The 27,338-nt window shown below is 46.5% G+C and overlaps 1 protein-coding gene across 1 annotated transcript; it reads right to left on the bottom strand.

Moving 5' to 3' along the window:
* On the bottom strand, window positions 1-27,338 carry LOC309560399 (tripartite motif-containing protein 75-like; the record flags this gene model as incomplete). The annotated part of the gene is made up of 3 exons (XM_082264036.1): window positions 1-637; window positions 25,312-26,136; window positions 26,575-27,338. The coding sequence occupies 3 exons, from the start codon at window positions 27,336-27,338 to the stop codon at window positions 1-3; spliced, it is 2,226 nt and encodes a 741-aa protein (XP_082120162.1).

Genomic DNA, 27,338 nt, shown 5'->3' with positions numbered 1-27,338 from the left:
TCAGTGAATGGGCTCCTCCATGTTGGGCCCATTCACATGCTCCTCCTGGCCGGTGGCACGCTCCTCCTGGCGGGGGGCACGCTCCTCCTGGCCGGGGGCACGCTCCTCCTGGCTGGGGGCACGCTCCTCCTGGTCGGTGGCACGCTCCTCCTGGCCGGTGGCACGCTCCTCCTGGTCAGTGGCACGCTCCTCCTGGCCTGTGGAACGCTCCTCCTGGCTGGGGGCACGCTCCTCCTGGCCGGTGGCACGCTCCTCCTGGTCGGTGGCACGCTCCTCCTGGCCTGTGGAACGCTCCTCCTGGCCGGTGGCACGCTCCTCCTGGTCGGTGGCACGCTCCTCCTGGCCTGTGGAATGCTCCTCCTGGCTGGGGGCACGCTCCTCCTGGCCGGTGGCACGCTCCTCCTGGCTAGGGGCACGCTCCTCCTGGCCGGTGGCACGCTCCTCCTGGTCAGTGGCACGCTCCTCCTGGCCTGTGGAACGCTCCTCCTGGCTGGGGGCACGCTCCTCCTGGCCGGTGGCACGCTCCTCCTGGTCGGTGGCACGCTCCTCCTGGCCTGTGGAACGCTCCTCCTGGCCGGTGGCACGCTCCTCCTGGTCGGTGGCACGCTCCTCCTGGCCTGTGGAACGATCCTCCTGGCTGGTGGCACGCTTCTTTATTCACCCTAGTTCAGGCAAACCTGTTGCTCCTGCAGGTTGAGGGAATTGGCTTACTGCCCTCCACTTATCTTCTTTTTGCACCGATCTGTTTACCTCTTCTCAAACCCTCAAATTTTTCATATTTTTATATTTGATTTCTATACCTCAGATATGGTATGGCTGATATCACACCTTATAATTGGTCAGGTGTAGCAGTTTTTTGAGGGTCACACACACTTATCGCTACTAACACTTTTTTCTTTGTACATGTGATGATTACATCACTAATTAGACACCATTAGCATATTGTCACAGTAAGTAGTATCTAGCAGTGCCAGACCCAGCATTTATCCTCATTTTATGCTTGTTAGGCCCTGCCAACATGGGAAGCATTGGGTCTCTGCAGAGAGACCACTGCTTCCACACAGAGACCAAGGGGTCCTTCTTTGCAGCATGCTGGCAGGGGACTGGCTTCTCTACTCACACTGTGGCTACTTTCTAAATAAAACAAACTTTAAGTCTTTGCTTCACTTTTGTTTTAACGCAACTTGAATGTGTTTAGCCGAGTGAGACCTAAAGTTCATTTGGGGTTTAAAGTCAGCCAACAAATTCCTTTCCGCTTTGCCCCGTGCCATCAGTCTCCGTCACTTTCATTCTGCACACAGATATTCCTGCTGTGCTCCGGAATTCTCCGCTTATATTAGCAGGGTATGCGGTAATACAGGGACCCCTCCTGTTCTCGGTACACGTTCTTCGATCAGAACCATGCTCCTTCTTCCCCCCAGGTAACGCTGCTAATTATTGTGTTTCTTTTTACCTCCTGTGGGCAAAGGCAACAACATTAATCTTGCTGACAACTCTTGGCTAAGAGGAAAAGAGGAACCTTTTTAAGCAAAGGAGGTTCATGCATAAATTGTTCTCCATACCCCATAGGCGGTTTTCCAACCCCCCCCCCCCCCCCACCATCACTGAAGGTGAATAGCTGCACAGAGAGGAAGGGTGGAATAAAGGACTCAATCTTTGCTTCCTAATATTATCTATTACAAAAGAAAGTAGGGGGGTGGGGGGATAATCACACCCTATGGAAGCATTTACATCAAACACCGCTTATTCTATTGAGGATCAATTCATTGTAGGGATGTTCCTACCCAGCTGCTCTCCGTTGTACTGGGTGGGCCAATAGTTTGTATCACATACACTATATTACCAAAAGTATTGGGACGCCTGCCTTTACACGCACATGAACTTTAATGGCATCCCAGTCTTAGTCCGTAGGGTTCAATATTGAGTTGCAGCTATAACAGCTTCAACCCTTCTGGGAAGGATGTCCACAAGTTTTAGGAGTGTGTCTATGGAAAATGTTTGACCATTCTTCCAGAAGTGCATTTGTGAGGTCAGGCACTGATGTTGGACGAGAAGGCCTGGCTCGCATTGAGGTCAGGACTCTGTGCAGGCGAGTCAAGTTCCTCCACCCCAAATTTGCTCATCCAAGTGTAGCACTACTCCCTGGGGAGCTGCTTAAAGCGGGTTCCCCTGGGTTACCCATAGCAACAATTTAATAATTCAAAGTACTTGAAGTGTTTAGCTCAGTCAGAATACAGTCCAGGGGATGTGTTTTTTTTTTTGTTGGTTTTATTTTAGAACTTGGATAGGAGAAGGGATGAGTGGGGTACTCCAACTGAATGAACTATGCACAATTTCAGGACTTCTAACTGTAGTTAAATGCTTCACCTTGCCACTGTAGTGAAGTATTTAAAGCGGTTGTAAACCTAAAAAAAAAAGAAAAACCCTGCTAGACAAAGGCATAATGAGCTAGTATGCATCGCATACTAGCTCATTATGAATTACTTACCTTAGAACGAAGCCCCGACACGGATCCCTTGACACCGCTGTGGGAGCTGACATGATCCTTCAGCGTCTCTTCCAGGTTCGGCGGCTCCGGCGCTGTGATTGGCCGGAGCCGCGATGACGTCACGCATGCGCGGGAGTCATTTTCCGGGAAGCTCCCGGCAAGGAAAGCCGGACCTTCAGAGCGCATGCGCCGCTTGCGTGAACCGCTGCATGCACTGCAAATATCTCCTAAACCGTGCCGGTTTAGGTGATATTAATTGTACCTACAGGTAAGCCTTATTATAGGCTTACCTGTAGTTAAAAGTGGAAAAAAGCGGTATACTACCGCTTTAATAAGCGAACTGTATAGTGAATTACTCTTCAGGGCCCCATTTGGCACCCCCTTTACCGCTACTCTTCAGGATTCTACTTGGCACCTCCTTTACTCTTGCATACTGTGTGAGCTAAACTTCTATCCTCTGACTTCACTGGAGTTGTCTCCCTTCCTGGGCAGACCCCTTGGTACTCACGGACACTGTTTTTCCCAGGTGACTCTGCCTGCAGCTCCACCGTCAGCTTTCCAGGAACCTTCAGGCTCAGCTCTACACCTGGCTCACCAGGGCAACTGCCTGTGACCACTTTCCTCAGACAGCAGGAGGAGAGACAGCCGTCACCCTCCTCCTGGGACTCTGCTTCCTGCCAAAGACGCCCTGTCACATGTGCCCTCAGCTTTTATGGTCAATCCCAGGAAGCACTGCAGGGGTGCCCTCCCACTGGGACTGCCACAAAAGCCAGTTTGCCACTGGCTAGGTTTCCTCCATTGTCCAACAGACTTCCCTATTGGATACAGTGGGGACACTCCCTCAGACCAAGTGACTCACACCTGGACACATGCAACAGGCATAACTAACAGACCAAGCTCCCCTGATAGGCAGATGGAGCATACAATGCTTTTATCCTAGCACCTATCTAGGAGGGTGCTACACATGTCTTTAAGGACCTTGCTTTGTGCACTGGTCCAAATCATTTGATAGATGAGGGATTATGGTGTGGGGTTGTTTTTATAGGGTTGGGCTTGTCCCCTTAGTTCCAGTGAAGGGAACTCTTAAGGTGTCAGCATACCATACCATTTTGGACAATTTCATACTCCCAACTTTGTGGGAACAGTTTGGGGATGATGGCCCCTTCCTGTTCCAACATGACTGCTCACCAGTGCACAAGGCAAGGTCTAATTCATCCCAAAGGTGTTCTATCGGGTTGAGGTGTCGGCCAGTCAAGTTCCTCCACCCCAAACTCACTCATCCATCATCCTCATCGGGTTGAGGTCAGAAAATAAATCAATCAATTATTTAAATAATATAATCGTTAACAGTGGCGGCCCGTGCATAGGGGGCGCCAGGGCGCCGCCCCCTTAAAAAAAAGTAAAAAAAAAAATGACAAAAAAGAACAATAAAGTTATAAAAAAAAAAAATCGGTTCGCCGGCCTATGTGGTGGCTAAAGGGGGGGGGGGGTGGGGTTTACGACCCAGAAAGGCGCCGATTGGCTGCCTTCTGGGGGCGTAACCTGGGCGCAGGAAAGAGCGCTTGGCCACCCCCACCATCGTGATGTCCTGGCTGTGATTGGTCCAGTCTCCAGCCTGGACCAATCATCATCCAGGACATCCGATCGCTGACGTTGCAATGGGGGCGGTGCCGGCGTCAGTCGCTCACCGTCACCGCCGCTCACCTTCCCGCCGGTTCCCGCCGCAGAGAAGAGGAGAGGCCGCCCGCCGGTTCCCGCTGCAGAAGAGGACGAGGGAGAAGCCGCTCACCTTCCTGCCGCCGCAGAAGAGGACGAAGGATCGAGGAGGGGAAAAGCCGCCACCGATAGCCGAGCTCCCGCCGCCAGTTAAGTGCATTGGGTTGAAGGGAGCACGCACGCTGGTCTCTACATTGATTGGGGGACAATGCTGTGGCACTCTGCAATCATTGGGGTACAATGCTGTGGCACTCTGCAACCATTGGGGTACAATGCTGTGGGCACTCTGCAATCATTGGGGTACAATGCTGTGGCACTCTGCAATCATTGGGGTACAATGCTGTGGCACTCTGCAATCATTGGGGTACAATGCTGTGGACACTCTGCAATCATTAGGGTACAATGCTGTGGGCACTCTGCAATCATTGGGGTACAATGCTGTGGGCACTCTGCAATCATTGGGGTACAATGCTGTGGCACTCTGCAATCATTGGGGTACAATGCTGTGGGCACTCTGCAGTGATTGGGGACAATGCTGTGGCACTCTGCAGTTATTGGGGACAATGCTGTGGTGCTCTGCAGTGATTGGGGACAATGCTGTGGTGCTCTGCATTGAAAGGGGCTCGCGCGCTGAACTCTGCATTGATGGGGGCACGGAACAGTGTTCATTGCATTGAAGGGGGCACGCACGCTGAACTCTGCATTGTGGGGGCACAGCACAGTGTTCATTGCATTGAAGGGGCACAGAACAGTGTTTATTGCATTGAAGGGGGCACAGCACAGTGTTTATTGCATTGAAGGGGGCACAGCACATTGTTCATTGCATTGAAGGGGGCACAGCACAGTTGCATTGAAGGGGGCATGCATGCTGAACTCTGCATTGTGGGGGCACAGCACAGTGTTCATTGCATTGAAGGTGGCACAGTGTTTATTGCATTGAAGGGGGCACAGCACAGTGTTCATTGCATTGAAGGGGTCACAGCACAGTGTTTATTGCATTGAAGGGGGCACAGCACAGTGTTCATTGCATTGAAGGGGGCACAGCACAGTTGCATTGAAGGGGGCATGCACGCTGAACTCTGCATTGTGGGGGCACAGCACAGTGTTCATTGCATTGAAGGTGGCACAGTGTTTATTGCATTGAAGGGGGCACAGCACAGTGTTTATTGCATTGAAGGGGGCACAGCACAGTGTTTATTGCATTGAAGGGGGCATAGCACAGTGTTTATTGCATTGAAGGGGGCATAGCACAGTGTTCATTGCATTGAAGGGGGCACAGCACAATATTCATTGCATTGAAGGGGGCACGCACGCTGATCTCTGCATTAAAGGTGGCACGCACGCTGATCTCTGCATTAAAGGGGGCACGCACGCTGGTCTCTGCATTGAAAGGGGGCATGTACGCTGGTCTCTGCATTGAAAGGGGGCATGTACGCTGGTCTCTGCATTGAAAGGGGGCATATACCATCTCCTGTACCATGACCTGTGACATGCCTATACCATATCTGTGCCATGCCTATAGCATATCTGTGCCATGCCTATACCATCTCCTGTACCATCACCTGTGCCATGCCTGTACCATCACCTATGCCATGCCTATACCATCACCTGTGCCATGCCTGTACCATGACTTACTGCGTTTTTTGACGCGAAGCAATACCTATTACATTTTTCTTTTTGCGCCCTGGGTCCACCCTTTACTGAAGCCTATTAGAGCCTCTGGCTCTAATCACATGCTTCAGGAAAAAAAAAACCCATTGAACTCCATGCGTCCGGCGCCACGCATGCAGATTAGGGGGCCGGACGCATGGATGGGGGGGTGGCGCCCCTGCGCCCCCGCGCCCCCAACGCACCGGCTGCCACTGCTGATGTCACAAGCAAACCTGTCTCTTTATGTATTTGCAGCTGTGGGATGGGAATTCACCCCACCCACATCTCATTGGCCCGGCACTGACAACCGCCTTCTGGGTTTGGCAGAAAAAAGTTTAAACCCCGGGGCTGAACCCAAACTCATCCCTTACCCGCCAGACAGGGTTGTACTGTGTGGCAGAGCTGTGTAAATCCCAGGAAGAGTAATCACCATCCAAGGTGGATTAGAAATGTCCCTTTTGGCCAATTCTGCAGATTACAAAGAACTTGTACTTTGGTCGCAGATTATGAAGAGCAGGGCCAGATACTGAAAAGCAGATTCCTGGAAAAGGGATACCAGGTTAGTCTCATTGACGAGGCCTATAATCAATACTTACAGCACTATGGGGGAGAGGGTACCAATGATGGCGGTATCCAAGCCAGGAACGCATGTTTAGGTGCCAGGCCCAAGAAATTGCCTGCCAAGTCATCTGGAACAAGGATCACCAGGTTTAGCACTATGTATAACAACAAAGCCTTTAGTATTCAGCGTACCCTGAAACGTAATTGGAACATCTTGAAACAAGATCCAGTCTTGGGTTCCCTCCTCCCCCCGGCTCCAGAAGTGGTCTTTAGAAAACCGAGGGACCTTAGGAGTCAGATTGCCCCCAGCAAAGTTAAGAAGATCAAGGAGCGCGGTGGTATCACCCTGAGTAACCCGTGGTTCACTGTGTTTGATCAAAAGGGTAGTTTTAGGTGCGGAGTGAGGAATTGTGGAACCTGTTCATACATGTGGCATAGAAAGAGTGAAGTTCTCGGGTTGGATGGCCGCAGTAGGAGTATCAAACAGTTTATCAATTGCGGCACCAACTATGTAGTCTACGGTATTGTCTGCCCGTGTAACCTACTCTATGTAGGCCGTACTATACGGCCCCTTAGAGTAAGGTTTGGTGAACATAAGTGCAGCATTCTGAACAGGAAAACGAAGGCAGGAACGAAGGACCGCAATAGCTACTCTATACCTCGCCACTTCGAGCAGCATCATGATGGGGATCCGACGGGCCTACGGGTCTTTGGTATTGAGCTAATAGCTAAGGACCCTGATGAGGGGGCTAGGTTTCAGAAGTTGTGCAGAAGGGAGTCATACTGGATCTTCACCCTAGGGTCTATGTCCCCTGGGGGATTGAATGAAGATCTCGAGATCCAGGGCGTACTGTAGTTCCTTACAGCGCACTCCTTCCCCTCTTTTCTGTAAGTGTTCCTGCCCTCCCGGCACCTGTTCAGTTACTACTGCCCCTTCCCTATGGCCCCATCCTAGTATCGTACTACTCTCATTTCCTTTTGAGGGGTCCACACGCATGTGCTGGTAAGCATATGTATAGGCTGGCGTATGTACATGTGTGCCCCCCCCTCCCCTCCCTCCCTCCATGTGTGTGTGTGTGGGTGTGTGTGCATAGAATCATGCACGTACATACACACACTTATTTATATACCATCTTCTCTTTTCCCCGCCTTAATATATTTCAAGAGTATAGTCTTCAGTATAGATCCCACACCTAATGTTCTGTACTGGCTTACGGAGCCAAGTTTCCCAAATTCTCCAAGGTCTGTTTGTAGAGGAGGTATAGCACGCGCAAATCCGCGTTAAAGGTTCTACACGCTATATTCAACGAGTCACATTATATGCACACATATATTTATATGGTTTTAACATAGATTTTATATAAGGAATTACTTTAGTTCAGTATCTATTTATATATATATATATATTTATTATACATCACTGTGCATATTGTAATTGGATATTGAGCATTTTTCTATTTATCTATATATATGCGATTTTATTTTTGCCCAGCAAGTCACGTCATTGGTCTATAAGTACCTATTAATTCTAATATCAATTTTAATTTAATTTTATTGTTCCAGGTTATTGTATCTGATGTATGTATGAATGTTGTTACTGCTATTACAATCATGTGTGACTACCATTTTTTCCACTTTTGGTGAGCTTTCCATATAATTCCCACCAGAGTGGATTCTCCATTGTGTATTCAAATATAAATTCCTCTGGATATGATCCCCTGATTTGCTCCACTCTGGCCCGTATCGTATGGTATGGTTTGTACTGTGTATGGGCGGAGCATACATGCGCCCTCCTCTTGTGGTTACTGTGGGAACAGCTTGCCGGGGGCACCATCGGATTGGATGGCTTCCCCTCACCTTCCGGATGCGGAAGTCGTGTTCTACCGCCCGGCTAGTGAGATGGGCGGAAGTCGTCACTGCCTGGACGGGCGGAAGTGATGTCATGCGGTGGTGCGCACGCCAGTTCCGAGATGAGCGGCGTGCGTTCCACCGCTGTTCCGCCGCTGCAGTGTTACTGTTTTCAATAATCGAACGGTCAAGCCAATAGCGGACACCACTAGACCACCAGGTAATGTGCCTAATATTAATATCTTCCCCAACTGTATGACAACTGATTACACCTGACAGTCCACAGTCTACCACATTAACCCCTAACAGTCCACAGTGCACTATTATAGTAACCTTACATAATATCAACCCACAAAGAGTGTGTGTATGCACAGTTCTTTGGATGTGCATAAACAATGGCCTGACTAATACCATGCGCTGGATTGTCCCTGTGTCACTGTATGAGGAGGATGCGATGTTCTGTTTGGTCTGGATCGAGACAGGCACAGGTCTGTCTTACCACACAAGCTTAAATGTATCATTTGGCATGTATGATTTTTGAAATAGAGTCTGCGATGAGTTGGGAATTTTTGATGGATTGGATAGCTCACCAGTGGAACAAATGGTCGCTTAAGGCTAGCCACTTGAAATTGTAATTGTAATTGTGATCTGCAATAGTTTTGGGCAATCAGTTGTGTAGTCACGCCCACTTGGGCGATATCTCCTCCCACATCCCCAAGGGCCATGTGGAGGCCCGGTCTTCCATATTATATTTAAACTACGGACTTGACCATGGCCTCCAGGCTCTGAGGAAGAGGCACAGCCTCGAAACGCGTCAGCCCTCTGCTTCCAGTAAAGACGTTGATCCTCTGGCATGAGGCAGATTTATGGAATTGATGTGCCTGAATTTCACGATTGTTTGTGAGTAGCTGATTTTAATTTTTCATTTAATAAACTCGCTGAGGATAATGCGCTAGGCTGGTGCGCCCTTTTCTTTGCTTTGTATTTTCAGTAAATCCCAGGAATGCATGGAAAGCAATACAAATTCTTTGGTGGGTACAACAAATATGCATTTGACCTGTTTATTTGACTGTTTTGGCTTTAAGTGCACTTTACTAAGAAGTCACATTGCCTTTAAGATACAATGAATGATATGTTTCTGTTTTATGTCCTCTTGATGGAAATGTTAGTAAAATATCTGTGTATAAGGTAATATTTTGCAGAAGAGGATATTGCGCTTTACATCCCGTTGTGCATGCATCTAAAGAATCAACAGGGGACTCGGCACCATCCAGCATCGCGGCGTAATCAGAGGAGGAGATGAAATGAGTTTCTGAGATTGAAGATGAGATACTTATATGTCAATTACACCATCTGCTTCCATCATAGGACACCAATGGGCAACCACACAATAGGCTTTGTGATTGAAAAATATCTAAAATGTGAACTGTGTTTGTTGCTCCGAGCAACCCATCACATTATCGCTGAAGGGGGGTCACGCTGCCGCCAGACTTTTTTATCACAGAAAAATGTTTGCATTACATAAATATAATTTGTAGCACTGCCCCCTTGGGAGCTGCAGAGATTGGATTCCCCTGGGTTACCCATAGCGACAGTCTATTAAAACGTATCACTTTAAGTCCTTGGCTCAGTCAATGAACAGTCCAGGGGATTTGTTTTTTTTGTTTTTTTATTTTAGAACTTGGATGGGAAGAAGGGATGAGTGGGATACTCCAACTTAAAGACTATGCTCAAATCTTGAGGACTTCTAACTGTAGTGAGTGCGGAAAGGCCACTGCTTCACCTTGCCACTGAAGTGAAGATATAAAAGGTGAACTATGCTTTAGGTTACTCTTCAGGGTCTAACTTGGCACCCCCTTTCTGACTTGCCGTGTTTGCTAGCTGCTATCCACGGACTCTGAGTGATTCCCTTCCTGGACAGACCCCTGGCAAGCTCCCTGGTACTCACGTACACTGTTTTTCCTCAGGTTGCTCTGCCACTTGTTCCCAATCAGTATCCTCTGGACCTCCTGGCTCAGCACCACACTTCTGGTCCACAAGGCCGACTGCCTGTGACCGCTTTCCTTGCTGACAGTAGGAGACAGCCTCCTCCTGGGACCTGGCTTCCCGCCCAAAGACACCATGTCACATATGCCCTTGGCTTTTATGTTCAATCCCAGGATGCACCACTGTTGTGCCCTCCCACTGGGACAGTTACAAAAGCCTGTGTGTCACTGCCTGGGTTTCCTCCACTGTCCAACAGGCTCCCCTATTGGATACAGTGGGGACACTCCCTCAGACCAAGTGAATCACACATGGACACGTGCAACAGGCCTAACTATCGATCAGGCTCTCCTGATAAGCAGGTAGAGCAAAAACTTTGCTTTTTCCTATCACCTATGTAGGAGGGTGCTACAAATTTATAATATTGTAAGGTTATCCTTATATGGCATCGAATCGATAAACAATACTGTAAGATGTGCAGAAATGTGTCATATTGGCAGGCTCCACCGTACAGGCGATCCCCAGTGATGACAGCTGGACAAGAAGACAGCTAAAGGAGAGCCGAGCAGGGTTCCCCCCTCGGGCAGGTGATGCAGTGAGATCAGGTTACATCTTCAGCTGTCAGCCTTTCTTCTTCCCACGTGGCTGGTCTCTCTCTGAGCAGAACCTTCCTTCTGAATTTATGTGCACGGGGGGGGGGGGGGGGGAGCAGAGCCCAGCAGAAGTGCTCCAAGAAAGACCTCGGAAAAAAGTTAACTCTTTCCTTCCCGGCCAGAGCAGCATTAACCCCTACCAGCCTAAAAGCTGACCTCTATAGCTATAGGCATTATGGACAAAATCATCCTCAAATTTCACAATAGAGGAAATAAAATCACAGCTCTTCTCCCCTTCCTTCCTTTGGCAGCATTTGTCAGTTTGGTGAACTGCACTGAAATCAATGGGGAAGACGCAGATAATAAGGTCTTCATGGTTTTAAGTGTGCATTGGTTTTTAAAAACTCAAGGGTTTCAAAAGTTCCTTTAAACCACTCTGGACCTGTTCTCGTGGCAATAAATAAACCCTTGTTAGGGTTATATACACTACATTACCAAAAGTATTGAGACACCTGCCTATCTTAATCCGTAGGGTTCAATATTGAGTTGGTCCACTCTTTGCAGCTATAACAGCTTCAACTCTTCTGGGAAGGCTGTCCACAAGGTTTAGGAGTGTGTTTCTGTGGAAATATTTGACTATTCTTCCAGAAGCACATTTGTGAGGTCAAGCACTGATGTGGACGACAAAGCCTGGCTCACAGTCTTCACTCTAATTCACCCCAAAGGTCTTCTATCGGGTTGAGGTCAGGTGCAGGCCGGTCAAGTTCCTCTACTCCAAACTCGCTCATCCATGTCTTTGAAGCTTTTATAGCTGCAAAAGGATGGCCAACTCAATATTAAACCCTACGGACTAAGACTGGGGTGCCATCAATGCCCATGGGTGTGGAAAGGCAGGCATTCCAATACTTTTGGTAATATAGTGTATCTATGTCACAGTTTAGGTGATCCCATGAGGTAGTAAAGGTACCTTGATGTGATGATGTAGTTCCATATGTAGCACTGTCCCCGTAGAGCTTGCTGTGTGATGACTGCTTGAGTCTTCTCTGATTACCTGCAGACAGTCAATTAGGAACAGTTCACACATCCATCCTTACTCCCAGTTACTTGTTACTCAATAAACAGGGGTTTTGGTTTTTGGTATTTATTGTGGAACTTGGATGGGAGAAGGGAATAGTCGGATACTCCAACTTGAACTATTTATAGCTGATAAGGACAACTCTCACTTGGCCTCACCAGGTTACTTGTGGAAGAAGAGACACTGCTTTAACCATACTGCCACTTGTAATGAAGAGGTTAATTCTTCTTGCTCTCACCAGCAACAGACTTGATACAACTGCATTATCTTAGGGACACTTTCTAGCATTCCCTTGACTGACACCCATCCACTGACTCTTCTAGCTGAAGGGATGGTCCTCTCAGGACAGGCCCCATGACACAGATCTGTACTCACTATAAGCAGAATCAGATCCATTCCAGTGTCTCTCTTCCAGTTAGCTCTGCAGGACCTCTGGGTTCAGCTTCTCTTTGACTCTCAGGCCCACAGGTTGACCACCTGAAGCCGTATGGAAACTTCTACAGAGGAGGGGCAGCCCCACCTCCTTCCGGGAGCCTGCTCTCCAGCAGAAAGACCCTGACCACATGTGTCCTTGGCATTTATACTGTATCCCAGCATGCACAGAGGCACTTTCCTCTGCCAATCACCAGAACTGTACTAAATACCTTCGCACTCATTTGTCAGATTTCCCCACACTGTGAGCAACAGTAGGGGCCCATGGCCAAAAAAAGATCTTCGCTAAGTGTCCTTTAGCAAAGTGTCTCTGTGAACTAGGGGTTAACCCCCCTCCAGGTAGCAGCCCCTGACTTTAACAGAAGAAGTCCTTTGTGGCAGAAGTTCTTTCTCTCAGCTGAAGAAACTATAGCAGTTTTGCTGATCCCCATCTTCTTTTGCAAGAATAGAAGAGAAAGGCGATTTGGGAAAAGGGCTCTTAGCCCTGACAGCAACATAGTAAGAAAGGAACTCTTCAGGCACGCTAGCCCCTTTCTATTTCAAAACGTTTTCAACAGCAACAACAGAATTCTTCAGTCTCACTAGCCCCTTGGTAGTTCAGATTTTCTTAGCTGAATCAAGAACTCGGTACACCTCAGTAGTAGTGGTCAAGATGAGGAAATTGAAAAAAATCATATTTTATTTTGCCAGAAGAGGACTCCTGGCAATGGACAGAGGTAGACAAAAAGAAAAAGACCAACACTAAAATAAGGCAAAAGAAGAAGGCACAAGACTCTTTTTCGAATAAAACGAAATTCCAATGTACTCACAAAGGTACATGATAGAGTGGATGTAACAAATTACATGCACTCTATCGTGTATCTTTGTAAGTACATTGGAATTTGGTTTTATTCAATAGAGAGTCCTGTGATAATGCACTAGGATGGTTCGCCTTCTTCTTTTGCTTTTATCCTAGTGCAAGTACTTACACTGCTTGCAGTTAAAATAACCGGTAGCGTCCGACGAGTGCGGATGTGCAGAGCCGTCCGGCCGGCGGCTATTACAAACGTTCTTTTGCCTAAATCCATGTGAGTGTAATACTTTTTATTGATTAACCACTTTACCACTAGAGGATTTTGCTGTCTTACGTCTGGGCCACTTTTTGCGATTCGGCGCTGTGCGACTTTAACTGACAATTGCGCGGTCGCGCGACGCCATACCCAAACAAAATGTACGTCCTTTTTTTCCCACAAACAGAGCTTTCTTTTGGTGGTATTTGATCACCTGTGAGATTTTTACTTTTTGGGCTATAAACAAAAAAAGAGCGTAAATTTTGAAAAAACAACAATATTTTTCAAATTTTTTTATATGAAATTCCCCCCCAAAAAATGTAAAAATCAAAATTTTTTAAAATTTTTGGCCAATTTGTTTTCTGCTACCTATGTTTGGTAAAAAAAATTCACAATAAGCGTATTTTGATTGGTTTGCGCAAAAGTTATTGCGTTTACTAACTAAGGGAAAGATTTCTGTCATTTTTGGTGTTTTTTTTTTTAACGAGTAATGGCGGCGATCTGCGATTTTTTTTTTGCGGGACTGCGACATTGCGGTGGACAGATCGGACCCTTGACTGACATTTTTGATACTTTTGGGGGTACCAGTGACATTACTGCAGTAATCATTGCTATATATATGCACTGTTACTGTAAAAATTACACTGGCAGGGAAGGGGTTAATTTTATTGGAGAGGGAGGGGTTAATGTATGCCTGGTGCTTACTGACGTGTGTGGGGGGAGGTGACTGTGTGACACAAGGACAGATCCAGGGTTCAGCTATGCTGAACCCTGCAATCTGACCCTGCCTGTCACTTAGGAGATCCGCCCGCTTGTGTTTACACAAGCAGGCGGATCTCCACACTAGATCCCCGACGATCGGGGAAGAGCAGCGGCGATCGCCGCTGCTCCTCCCCTGGCCCGACTCCCGCTGTGACTGAATACAGCGGGAGGGAGCCTCCGGTGGCGCGCGCGCGCCGCCGAGAAAGGGGAGTGTCTGATAATGTAGATCTATGTCGTCAGACGATAACAGACCACTTTGCCGTAGTACTATCAACGTAAGCAGACGGCAAGTGGTTACATTTTGTACATTTTTACACTATGGCGGCCTTTTCTTTTATGTTTTGTGCATTTGGGGCCCAACATTATTGAGCATCAGTGGCGATCTTTACACCCATCCAGCATCCAGATTTTGTGTTACTACATAAGTTTGCAGTCCGGCATATCTGACTCTGTGTTCGTGGGGATCCCTTTGCTTATCTATCCCAGGATATCCATGCCAAGTTAAGGTTTTATCTGGTAAGAGGCTTAAAGGTGTCGGTGTACCTGATTTCCGGGTGGAGTGCTATTTGTCCAATACTTATGAGTTTTGTGCATTCTGTCTGGTAAGGGACTGACCTATCGGTGGTGGATTACACTAGTGTTCATCTCCTTTTGGTAAAGAACACCTTGATTGTCCTTCCTGGTTCTGGCTTTCCTATACTAATATTTGCGGATTTTATTTGTAGTTCTGGTAAGCAGCATTAGACCTTTTGAAAACGTCACAGGAAGTGACGAAACGCGTCAAGGTTGTGGAACGCACGTCACCACGCTACGCACCACGTGGAACGCAAGCCGGAACACTCCGCTCGCCACTCTGCTAGGAGGCGTTTGTAAGCGGTTTCTTTGCCTGCAAACTTGGAGTTTGAGTCTTTCTTCGCTCCGATTTTAATGAATATTTGATGAAAAAACTTTTAAAACGATAATACACTATCTGGAGCCTTTCTTTTAACCCCATATCCTGAGGATCGAGATCGGGTAAGGAGGAACCTAACCTGTATCGCACCAGGATCATCCACAAAGGGGATCCCCAATCCGGCCTGAACGGCCTCCAATCGCTGTAGGTCCTAGTGCTATACAGCACATAGGACCCAACAATTCTGGTAAGTCATTTATTTCTACCACAAGCCACAGGAAAAGAGGAATTCACGTCACGAAAGTCTCAAACTTTTATTTACTGAGCACGAAGCACTTTGCACCTGATCACTACTTGAAAAGACTTTATTTATTGAATTCTACATTTATTTTATTCATACATATTTATCACCACCGAAAAATACTTATTTATCTATTTATCAATTTCTTGGAACTTATTAATTTCCATATGTTTAATTGATTTTAATTTTCACTTATACTGTAAAGATACGTTTTCAACATTGTTTACATACATTAAGTTAATTGTTTTTTGCGGCAAGCGCTGCATATAGCCTAGGCTATTTTTCTATCAAGCAGCATTAATGTTGATGGTGGATTCATTATATCACTTCCTTTTTTCCACACACCTTTCATTTTCTGATAAATCACTGGTGATCTATTGCCATTAGACCAGGGGAGGACTGGGCCAGGGGGCAGGGGGGCAATTGCCCCCTGGGCCGCTCAGATGCCCTATAAAAAGGCGGCACCGCTTCTGCCACAGACATGCCTAAAGGATTCCTGGTGAAAAGAAGTAAAAAGTCCCCACCGCTGACCTACTAAGTGCGGGATAAAGACAAGGACAGAGCGCAGGCCCTTGCCTCCCAGCATGGATGGTGTAAACTGTGTCTGAGCAGAGGCCAGTTCCATGCACCACTGGAGACTCTCCTCCCCCGGCCAGCCCCGACCGAGCCGTCCCATCTCCCCCCAACTGCCCCCTGCTGGCCAGGTCAGGAACCCAGATGAGTAGAGGTTACCTGGAGTGGAGCTTCAGCCTGGAATCGGGGTCAGGAGGAGAATGGGAAGAGGGAGAGTGGGAGAGGGGCCGAGTCACTGCACCATGGGCCTCTGGTTTGTACTTGCCCTCTGGGCCCAAGATTGCCATTCTGCCCCTGCATTAGACATTTATCAATATTTGTTTGTGGGATTTTACGCTATGGCGTTCTTCTGTTTTTTTTTCATGATTCCATACATTCCATTTTTTGGGAGTTCTATCACGGACATCTGCCACCAGTATCAAGATCCCTGATTTGGATTCTTGGCCTTTGACACACAGTAAGCGTACTACCAAAGGGCAATCTGGATTGACACCATTGTCTTCACAATTTCACTATTGATATATGGACTATTATGGACATTTATTTATAATTTATTATTGAAATTTTGGTTTCTCTCAATACTAGGCTATTTTGGACATTTATTTAGTCCTACATCACTGAGCGCGACTTTTTTGTCTATATATAGTTAAAATAATGTCACACTGAAAGGCTGCAAGACACTGAGGACATTGTTGCTTTAAGATATATTTTTAATATAAAAAATACAGATTAGTTACTTATATATATGATGGGCGGCACAGTGGTGTAGTGGTTAGCACTTTCACATAGCAACAAGAGGTTTGCTGGTTCGAATCCCAACCACAACACTACCTGCCTGGAGTTTGCATGTTCTCCCTGTGCCTGTGTGGGTTTCCTCCGGGTGCTCTGGTTTCTTCCCACACTCCAAAGACATGCTGGTAGATTAATTGGATCCTGGTTAATAAAAATTCGCCCTACTGTGTATGTATGTGAGTTAGGAACCTTAAGCCCCGTACACACGCAACGATTATCGGCCGACCGATCGTCCGTCTTTTGTCCAGAGTGGTGTTTTGTTGGTTGGAACAACCTGCACAAATTCGTGTGCAGGTTGGAGACTGCACACGAATTTTCTCGCCCGACAAAATTCTACTTCAGAAGTGATGTCATGTGTTGGTTTGCTTTCTTTGTGTTCTTTCTTCTCTGAGCATGCCCAGACTTTCTCATTAGATTTTTCCCTGTCGAAATCTGTACTGACTGCACGAAAATCGGCCGTGTTTTGACGGCGGACAAAAATTTTATAGCCTGCACCAGATTTTTTTCAGCCGAAAATTCGGAGTTGGTTGTCGGAAGCATCATACTAACAAGCCGAAAATCGGCAGATTAGTCGTTGGATGAAAATTCCCTGCCGATTTTCGACGCGTGTGTACGGGGCTTTAGATTGTAAGCTCCTTGAGGGCAGGGACTGATGTGAATGTGCAATGTATATGTAAAGCGCTGCGTAAATTGACAGCGCTATATAAGTACCTGAAATAATAATGATGATATGCTCCCTAGGGGGCATATAAACAGGTTGGTCTCATAGCAAATTGAAAAAATAATATTTCATTTTGCCAGAAGAGGACTCCTGGCAACGGACAGATGTAGACAAAAAGAGAAAAACGTCCGCACACCACAAAGGAGCTTAAATTTAAGTTCCTTTGGGGTGTGTGGCCGTTTTTCTCTTTTTGTCTGTATTGTTACGGTGGCGTGGTGGGACCAGGCACCCACATTTGATTGTTGGTACACATTCACCTGAGCGGTGTGTACACCTTAATGGACAGATGTAGGCAGCTGGAGCAAGATATATATTACGCAGCAATTCCTTTTTTCTTTTTTACAGAAGGGAAAAGAAAAAAACAAAAACGTGAATGTATGCTTTAACCGCTTTACGACCGCCCGCCACAGTTATGGGCAAACTGACATAGTTATACGTCGGTCACGCGCAGGAGGCTAGGGGGCAAGCTCCCGCCCCCGCTCGTTAGCGGGGAAGCCGATGCAGCGGGCAGGCGGCTCCGATTGCCACCTGACACCTGCGATCGTTCCCCGCTGAGAACGGTCAGCTGTTGTAAACAAATCTGACCGTTCTTCTCCCTGGAAGAATCATAGAGCTCCTGTGATCCTTCTATATAGGAACACAGGTCTCTATGGTCATTTCACAAGCCACGCCCCCCCACTGTTAGAATCACGCCCCTAGGCTCACATTTAACCCCTTGATCACCCAGACTGTTAACCCCTTCCCTGCCAGTGTCATTATTATAGTAACAGTGCATATTTTTAGCACTGATTACTGTAGTAATGTCACTGGTCCCCCAAAAGTGTCAAAAATGTCAGTCAGGGGTTACGATCTGTTCGCCGCAATGTCGCAGTCCTGCAAAAAATCGCAGATCGCCGCCAATACTAGTAAAAAAGAAAAAAAAAACAATTATAAATGACATAAATCTTTCCCGTAGATAGTAGACGCGATAACTTTTGCGTAAACCAATCAAAATACGCTTATTGCAATTTTTTCTTTTACCAAAAACATGCTAGCAGAAAACAAATTGGCAAAAAATAAAAAAAAAAATGTTATTTTCACATTTTTTTTTGGAATGATATATAGCAGAAAGAATGTGAAAAATATTTGTTTTTGTTTTTTCAAAATTGTCACTCTTTTTTTGTTTATATTGTTTATAGTGCAAAAAATAAAAATTGCACATTTGATCAAATACCACCAAAAGAAAGCTCTATGTGTGGGAAGAAAAGGACATCAATTTTATTTAGGTACAGCATTGCAAGACTGCGCAATTGTCCGTTGAAGTAACGCAGTGCCGAATCGCAAAATATGGCCTGGTCAGGAAGGGGGCAAATCCTTCCGGTCCAGAAGTGGTTAAAGCAGAGTTCCACCCAAAAGTGGAACTTCCACTCATTTGCTTCCCCCCCCCCTCCGGTGCCACATTTGGCACCTTTCAGGGGAAAGGGGGGAACGGGTACCTGTTTTTTATAGGTACCCTTCCCCACTTCCGAGAGACAGCGCCACAGCGCCGTCCCTCGGAAGTTTCGTCCAGTTTCTCCTTCCTACCCGCCACTGAGCCAATCAGAATGCACAGCGTGCTTCGCGCATGCGCAATAGGGAGCTGGCTGTGAAGCCAAAAGACTTAATGCTCGTTTCCCTTGCAGTGAATGGCGGCGGCAGCACCCAGCAGCCGATCCAAAAATCAGCTGGGGTGCTGACATCATGGGCTCCCTGGACAGGTAAGTGTCTAGCTAATAAAAGTCAGCAGCTACAGTATTTGTAGTATTTGTCCCTCTTTAGGCAACACAAAAGTAAATTAAGGGATAGCAGTCAAAGAGACCAACCCCCTCCTATGTATGCCTCCCTGTATTGCACACACATGGCCTTTTCTTATTGTTACTTTGAAGAAGCAGGGAGACAACTTCTCCATTAGGCCTTATGGAGAAAATGTTGTGTTGTACTTGGGCATGTGGTTGTGCAAAGGGGAGCTGTTAGGTTGTTTGATTATCTTACTATATAAAGTACAAGTGTCTCTGCGTCCAGTCCCTGTGTCCGTGGGATGGCGCTACTGCGCATGTGCCCCACGGACAGCCGTTGGGATTTGGAGCGCAGAGACTTTGGGCAGCCGGGCGAAAATGTTACACCCCTCCCCCCCACACTCTGGGCCCCTCTTCCTGTCTGCCCTTTTTGGTGCTCCCATGCAAGAAAAAACACTGTGAGAGCTCCCGGTGCTGTCATACCCCGCTGCCCGGCGTCCCTCCTCCTCCTCCTTCTCTGCCGGACGCCATGGCTGTCACTCCCGAATCCACAGATCGGCGATCCCGGCCACCTGACCCAGGCTGAGAACTGAGCACAGAGAGATCGATTGACAACTCTGGGGAAAGAGGCGGAGAAGGGGGAGGAGCCTACGAGCAAGATAGCCACTGGATGAATGCGAGAGGAAGAGTGGGGCGGGGACAGAGGAGGAAAGGGGCAGGGATGGATGATGAATGGAACAAGGATATATTATTAGACAGGAGGGGCGGAGGAGGAAATGGGTGTTCCCGTAGGTTTCTGAAGAACTGGATTACAGGATAACAAACAACATCATACCCCATATAAATCATATCTTACTATATAAAGTACAAGTGTCTCTGCGTCCAGTCCCTGTGTCCGTGGGATTGCGCTACTGCGCATGTGCCCCACGGACAGCCGTTGGGACTTGGAGCGCAGAAACTTCGGGCGGCCGGGCGAAAATGTTGAAGCGGCGGGTGTGCGCGGGCACGCGGCGGGTGCGCGCTTACACGTGAGAGCCGCTTGGTCAGCGTGTCCCCGATGTTGCTAGGGCAACAGAGACGCTATGCGCAGAGCTGGCTACGTCATGCAGCTCTCGCGTTGTTAGAAAAAAAAGAGATAAGCGAGAGCCGCTCAGTCAGCTTAAAGTTTGACCACATATGTTCTAGCGCCCGTTAATTTAACGGGTTTAAAGCGGAGTTCCAGCCTTTTCACTCACCTGTCCAACGGTCCAGCTATGCGGCCGCCCGAAGCCTCGATCCTCTTCCCTCTGGTCTCGGCGGCGCCGGCATCACTGCTGTGGGCACCCGGCTGTGACAGTTTGCGGCTTCACAGCCGGGTACCCACTGCGCATGCGCGAGTCGCGCTGCGCGTCTTGATTGGCCGGCAATCTTCTGGGACCTCTGACATGTCCCAGAAGATTGCAGGGAGGGAAGGGGAGAGGAGAACTTCCGTTCAGGGCGCCGCGGCGCTCCGAGCGGAAGTGGGAGCGGGTACCTGTCAAAACTAGGTACCCACTCCCCCCCAAAAAAAATGACATGCCAAATGTGGCATGTCAGGGGGTTAGAATACCTAAAGCGGAAGTTCCACTTTTGGGTGGAACTCCACTCTAATGTCTAGTATTATTATACTGTAAAAAAACTCAGAAGCAACCCAAAACAATAAATTACCACTTTGGCACCATCAGTTAATACTGTCACACAAACAGGGGCTATTATGTCTACAAACAGTAATTATTTCCTCGCGGTCATTGTCCCATATTTTGTATTCATAAGAAGTCACTTTCAAAAATAACAGTGCAGTGTTAACTAAGCAGTGAAGGCAAATTCATGCATTAGCAATTGAATAGACATTTAGGCTCCGTTAACATACTGGCGTAACGGATCGCGGGCAGAATCGTCACGATTCTGCCCGCAATCCCGAATCATTGCAAACTGCAGGACGCCCATGCGATTCCCGTGACTTGCAATGGCATCCTAAAAACGGTGATGTTTCCACGATTGCCAACTGAAGAATAGCAATAAAACTGCGCAAACAGAATCGCGGGACGCCTGTCACCCAAAAGAAGTTCTTGTACTTTTTTGGAGCGACAGGCGTCCTGTCAGTATTTGAACAGAGCCCTAAGGAAACCATATTCAGTGGCAAAATGTTCAAGGACATTGGATTTAGAAGCTAGTCAAAATGCAATAAATCATTATTTATTATAAAACTGGACATTGTAGAGCACAAATGGAATATTGGATACCATGAAAAATGAACTCTTACATTTTTATTATAGATACCATTATTATCCCTTTACATTATGACCATAATTTACCTACCCCCCTATCCGCCAATATGCTAAATGCATATCTGGTCCTCTAAGATGTAGGCATGCATAGGCTCCAAAATGTCTAAAAAATAAAACGTTTTAGAATATTAGCATTGGTTTAGGGTGTGTTTCTCAGCTTATGTGCATTCACAAAAGCCAGTGTTCACCAAGTGCCTCCTGGTAAAGGTCACTCATAGCAAGTGGCACTTGAGATAGGGTGACCTCATACAATGTATTAGCTTTAACCCATAATTAAATACAAATGTTTTTCAAAAAATTGTATATATACACTATATGGTTAAAGGCTTGTGGACACTTGACCATAATGCTCATAGACGATCCTTGGAAAACCATGGCAATAATATAGTGTTGCCCTCCACTCCCTTTGCATCTATAACAACCTCCACTTTTTGGGAATTTTGGATTGTATCTGTGGGAATTCAGAACTATTTAGCCAAAAGAGCATTAATGAGCTCAGGTACTGAAACTGGATAAGAAGATTTGTCTTGTAATCAGTATTTTAACTCTTCCCAAATGAATTCAGTAGGATTGAACTGCAGTCCACTTGAGTTCCTCTACACCAGGGATCCTAAAACTACATCCCTCCAGCTGTTGCAGAACTACACACCCCATGAGGCATTGTAAAATTCTCAGATATGCCCAGACATGACTAGGCACGATGGAAATTGTAGTTCCTGAACAGCTGGAGGGCCATAGTTTGAAGACCCCTGCTCTACACCAAACTCAAACTAAACCATGTCTTTATGGAGATGGCTTTGTGGACAAAGTCATGCTCAGTGCCATCTTAAGAGCCTTATAGGCCCCTGGGCAATGCAGTGCACTGGGGCCCCCTGCCTACACAATCACCCACGAGAATAAAAAAGCAAATTATCGATAAGGCAATATTTATTTTTATTGGTACCTCAAACAAAATCAGTGTTTAAACATTAACACAACGATTGGACAACATAACATGAGCGTGAAACACAAGGAATTAAAAAACAAGAAATTAGTATATAGTGTTCCCTGTAATATGTATATAGACTATAAACACATTACAGGGAACACTATATACTACAAGAGAGTGCAACTACAACCTGGAGGATTTATACATTACTATATGCATATTACAGGGAACACTATATACTACAAGAGAGTACAACTACAACCTGGAGGATATATACATTACTATATACATATTACAGGGAACACTATATACTACAAGAGTCTCTTGTAGTATATATTGGTCCCTGTAATATGTATATAGTAAGGTATATACTCCAGCCTAGTTGTACTCTCTTGTAGTATATATTGGTCCCTGTAATATGTATATATTGTAAGGTATATACTCCAGGTAGTAGTTGTACTCTCTTGTAGTATATATTGGTCCCTGTAATATGTATATAGTAAGGTATATCCTCCAGGTAGTTAGTTGTACTCTCTTGTAGTATATATTGGTTCCTGTAATATGTATATAGTAAGGTATATCCTCCAGGTAGTAGTTGTACTCTCTTGTAGTATATATTGGTCCCTGTAATATGTATATAGTAAGGTATATCCTTCAGGTAGTAGTTGTACTCTCTTGTAGTATATAGTGTTTCCTGTAATATGTATATAGACTATATACACATTACGGGGAACACTATATACTACAAGAGAGTACAACTGCTACCTGGAGGATATACCTTACTATATACATATTACAGGGACCAATATATAGTAAGGTATATCCTCCAGGTAGTTGTCTCTTGTGTCGATGGAGAGAGAGTGAAAAAAAAAAAAGAAAATCAAGCAGCCTAGCAGCTGGGATGGCTGCCTTACCTTTCACAACGGCTGCTCAGTCATGCTGCACATGAAGGGAGGAGGTGGGTGTGGGTGGGGCCAGTCTTCTAGGCGTGGAGAGGAGAGGAGGACGAGCCGATGAGGAGGATCCTCCTCCGCTGTGCATCATGGGTCTGCTCTCAGAACATCACTGGTTGCTAGATGCCAATCGGCTGGCCTTAGCAACCAGTGTGCAGTGCAGACTCGAGCCACCGGCGGACAATAACGGGGGGGCCCGGCAGACAACGGGGGGGCCCTAGACCACCAGGTAAACTAAGTAATCTGGATTCTGGCCTGTTGGGGGACAGTAATTGCCACCATGTGTGTGGGGCCCCTTGACAAGTGGGGCCCCCGGGCAACCGCCGGGCATGCCCATTGGAAAAGACGGCCCTGGTCATGCTGGAACAGAAAACAACCTTCTACAAACTGTTGCTACAAAAAAACACAAATACCTTCCCCTGAAACCACCTGAATAATTTGGAAGGGGTGTTTACATACTTTTGTTCATATAGTGTATACTAACTTGAAGAAAACGTAGCAGCATTTTCCTAAAGGCACATTAGGGGGAAAACTCAGGAGCAATATCATGTCTCCGGGAACAGGGCTAAAGTGCCTATTTACAAATAGGGATGATCGAACGGTTCGGGTCGAGCATCTGGGACAGAAACTGGGCTTTAAAAGCCCGTGATTGGACCAGAAACATCAGTAAAAGCCAATTGAGGGGGCAGGAGTCTGCTAGGAATGTGATTGGAGTGACTAGGGGGTCCAGAGGCCAATCAGTAGTGAATACGCCCCCCAGTATATAACATAGCCCCCGCCAAATCTCTAGCACTGTAATAGAGAGGCTGTGGAATAGAGTGGAAGCATTTCTGTTACTCCTGATGCTCCAGTGTCATTTTGCAATTATTAGTGTGAGGAAAGGGATATGCAGTGTAGTTAGGGTACTATATACCACTATAGTTAGATTCAATAATCTAGCTTCTGTAGGGAAAGTGTTAAGTGTCAAGGTGACCGTAATGTAGTTTAGGGTGAACTGACTCTGACTGCTATGCCAGGGTGACCGAACTAATCCATGTCAAGGTGACCGCCAGAAAAAAAAGATAATTTTTCTTAGAATTTTTAGTAGAGCAGGGATGGGGTTCCGCTCCTTTCACACCTGGGCGTTTTTGTTTCTGGCGTTTATTGGGCTTTTTTGTGGACGTCTTTGGAGGCAGGCATGACATCTGAACTTCTGTATAGGGGTATATATACACACACACACACACATATATATATATATATATATATATATATATATATATACACACATATAGGTGTGAAAGGAGCGGAACCCCATCCCTGCGCTACTGACATAATTTCAGTAGCGCAGGGATGGGGTTCCGCTCCTTTCACACCTATATGTGTATATGTGTAATATATATATATATATGTGTGTGTGTATATATACACTTATACAGAAGTTCAGATGTTATGCCTGCCTCCAAAGACGCCCAAAAAATGCCCAATAAACACCTGCAACAAAAACGCCCAGGTGTGAAAGGAGCGGAACCCCATCCCTGCTCTACTAAAAATTCTAAGAAAAATTACCTTTTTGTTCCGGTTCTGGACATGCTACAGAGCTGAAACTTCACAGGTATACTTTTCAGACCCCCCAGACACTAAATCCAAAGAAATCTCTTTTTTTTTTTTTCAATAATTGGCTCTCTATCAAAAACGACAATTTTTAAGAACTTTTTTTGCCTGATTCATAGTCCCTGGGGCATGACCCAGAACCCTAGGCACTTTTTATGGGCATTTACTGGGTTTTAGGGCTTCAAAATGGTGTTTTCTGATTAGCGAAGTTCGGGTCCCATTGATTTCAATGGGGTTCTGGAATCCAGACCTTTCGGGAAGTTCGGGTGTTCTGGCCAAACCAAACTTTTCAAAAGTTCGATCATCCCTATTTACAAAACAGGCCCTGCTGCATATCAAACCTTGTTATCTCCACAGATCCTTTCCATACCCCCAACACAGCATGAAGGGGTTCAGTGAAGGTGGTGGTGAAGGTGTGGAGGTGTCGGATTGGGTCACATAGCTCATAAAAGGATAGCTGCCCACCCCCATAATCCAAAGAGATCCTGAATCTATTACTGCCTATAATTCCAGTTAACTCTGTTTTTTTTATATCATGTACCACAAAATATTTGTTTTTTCTGTCCAAACCCCAAGACTTGTTAGTTTGTCCAATCAAAGAGCGATCCCCTTTCCGCTGTACACTGGCATAACACATCCCCACTATCCAGTCATCTGATCCCTGGATCTCCACTTCCCAGGAATGTTGCCCGGAGGTAAAACTTGTGCTACTTAACACCTGAGGATGCTTAAATCTCTTAGGTGTTTCTGGGTGATTCTGGTGCATTGACCAGGATGCTGTTTTCAAGTCACTTGATATCTGTAGACCATTACCAGCTGTGTTTACATCCAGTAATATGTCTGCAGGTTCCTGAACAAAGACCCCTTTCTTGACACTTTTTACAATATCAGATAATGCGTGTAATGTCTGTGAGGTCACAGTTACATCTAGTTCCCCATCATTGGAAATATGTTTTTTATGTGTTTCTCTGTCCTCATTATATCCCTTATTAGTTTCACAAAAGTCACCTACATCCGATTCCTGTAAGAGAGTCAGTGGATCAGTCATGTTACACAGCTCCTCAATGTGATGGATCTTCCTGGACAGTTCATCCTTCTTTGATTCCAGGTGCTGAAGCAGGTACGAGAATGACAATGATATCTGTTCTTCTTGCCTGGAGATCTCACTAATGGCACTTTTCCACTGCAAGTACCGGCTAGTACCGGCTCGGCTCTACTTGGCCCTGCTTGGCCCGGTTTGCTTTTCCACTGCGGTACCGCATGGTATAGTGTCGGAACGGTTCGGTACGGTACGGTGTAGGTTTGCTTTTCCACTAATGTAGTACTAAAGTTAAGTGGGTGGGATAACAACGGGGTGGGTGTGATTCTCTGACCAATCAGTGGCTAGTAGTGACTGCATGCAAAGGATTGTGGGATATGGTACCAGTTTGGTACCTGTTGGAACCACAATCGAGTAGGTACTGTTTTTTCAGAGCCGTACCGTACCGTACCGTTCGGTTCCATGCAGTGGAAAAGCAAACCTATACCGTACCGTACCGAACCGTTCCGACCCTATACCATGCGGTACCGCAGTGGAAAAGCACAAAAGCGTGCCGAACCGGTACGGTTCCATGCAGTGGAAAAGCGCCATAAGGACCCTTCTTTCCAAGTCTCTCAGCTGTCCTATGATATCTCTAACCAGGGCAGAGACTTTTTCTTTTACATGAGCTGCTTCTCCTGGTATCTTGACCCTGCGTTCCTGTAGACTCTGGACTCTTCTCTCCGTCTCCTCTCTCTCGGTGATCAGTTCCTGCAGAACATTTCTCAGCCTCTTCTTCTTCTTCTCAGAGGCCTCATCCAGGATGTCAACCTGATGTCCCTGATGTTCTCCATCCAACCTACAGGACACACATACACAGATGGAGTCCTTGATGCAGAAATACTCCAGGACCTTCTTATGAACAGAGCACTTTTTATTTTCCAGGGAGGTGGAGGGTTCAGTTAAGACATGTTCTGGTGCCTTGCTGTGGACTCTCAGGTGTTTATCACACAGAGAAGCTTCACACATCAGACAGGATTTAACAGCCGGTATAGGAGAGTCTACACAGTAAGTACAGAAGATTCCAGTCTCATCTTGAGTTGGCTGAGTAAAGAGGAAACTCTGCACGATGTTACACAGAGTTATATTCCTTATCAGTACAGGCCTCTCCACGGACTCTGCTCGACATTCAGGACAGGAATAAACTCCAGATCCCTCCTGTGTATCCAATACCTGATCAATACAGACCCGGCAGAAGTTGTGTCCACATCTGAGTGTTACAGGATCCGTATAAATGTTCAGACAGACAGAACAATCCAGCAGCTCCTTTCTCACATCTGCAGACGCCAT

Source organism: Pelophylax lessonae (genome assembly GCF_965119305.1).
Source record: "Pelophylax lessonae genome assembly, chromosome: 7".
Classification (NCBI taxonomy): Eukaryota; Metazoa; Chordata; class Amphibia; order Anura; family Ranidae; genus Pelophylax; species Pelophylax lessonae.
The sequence above is the reverse complement of the archived record's forward strand: the minus strand, read 5'-3'. Positions and strand labels throughout refer to the sequence as shown.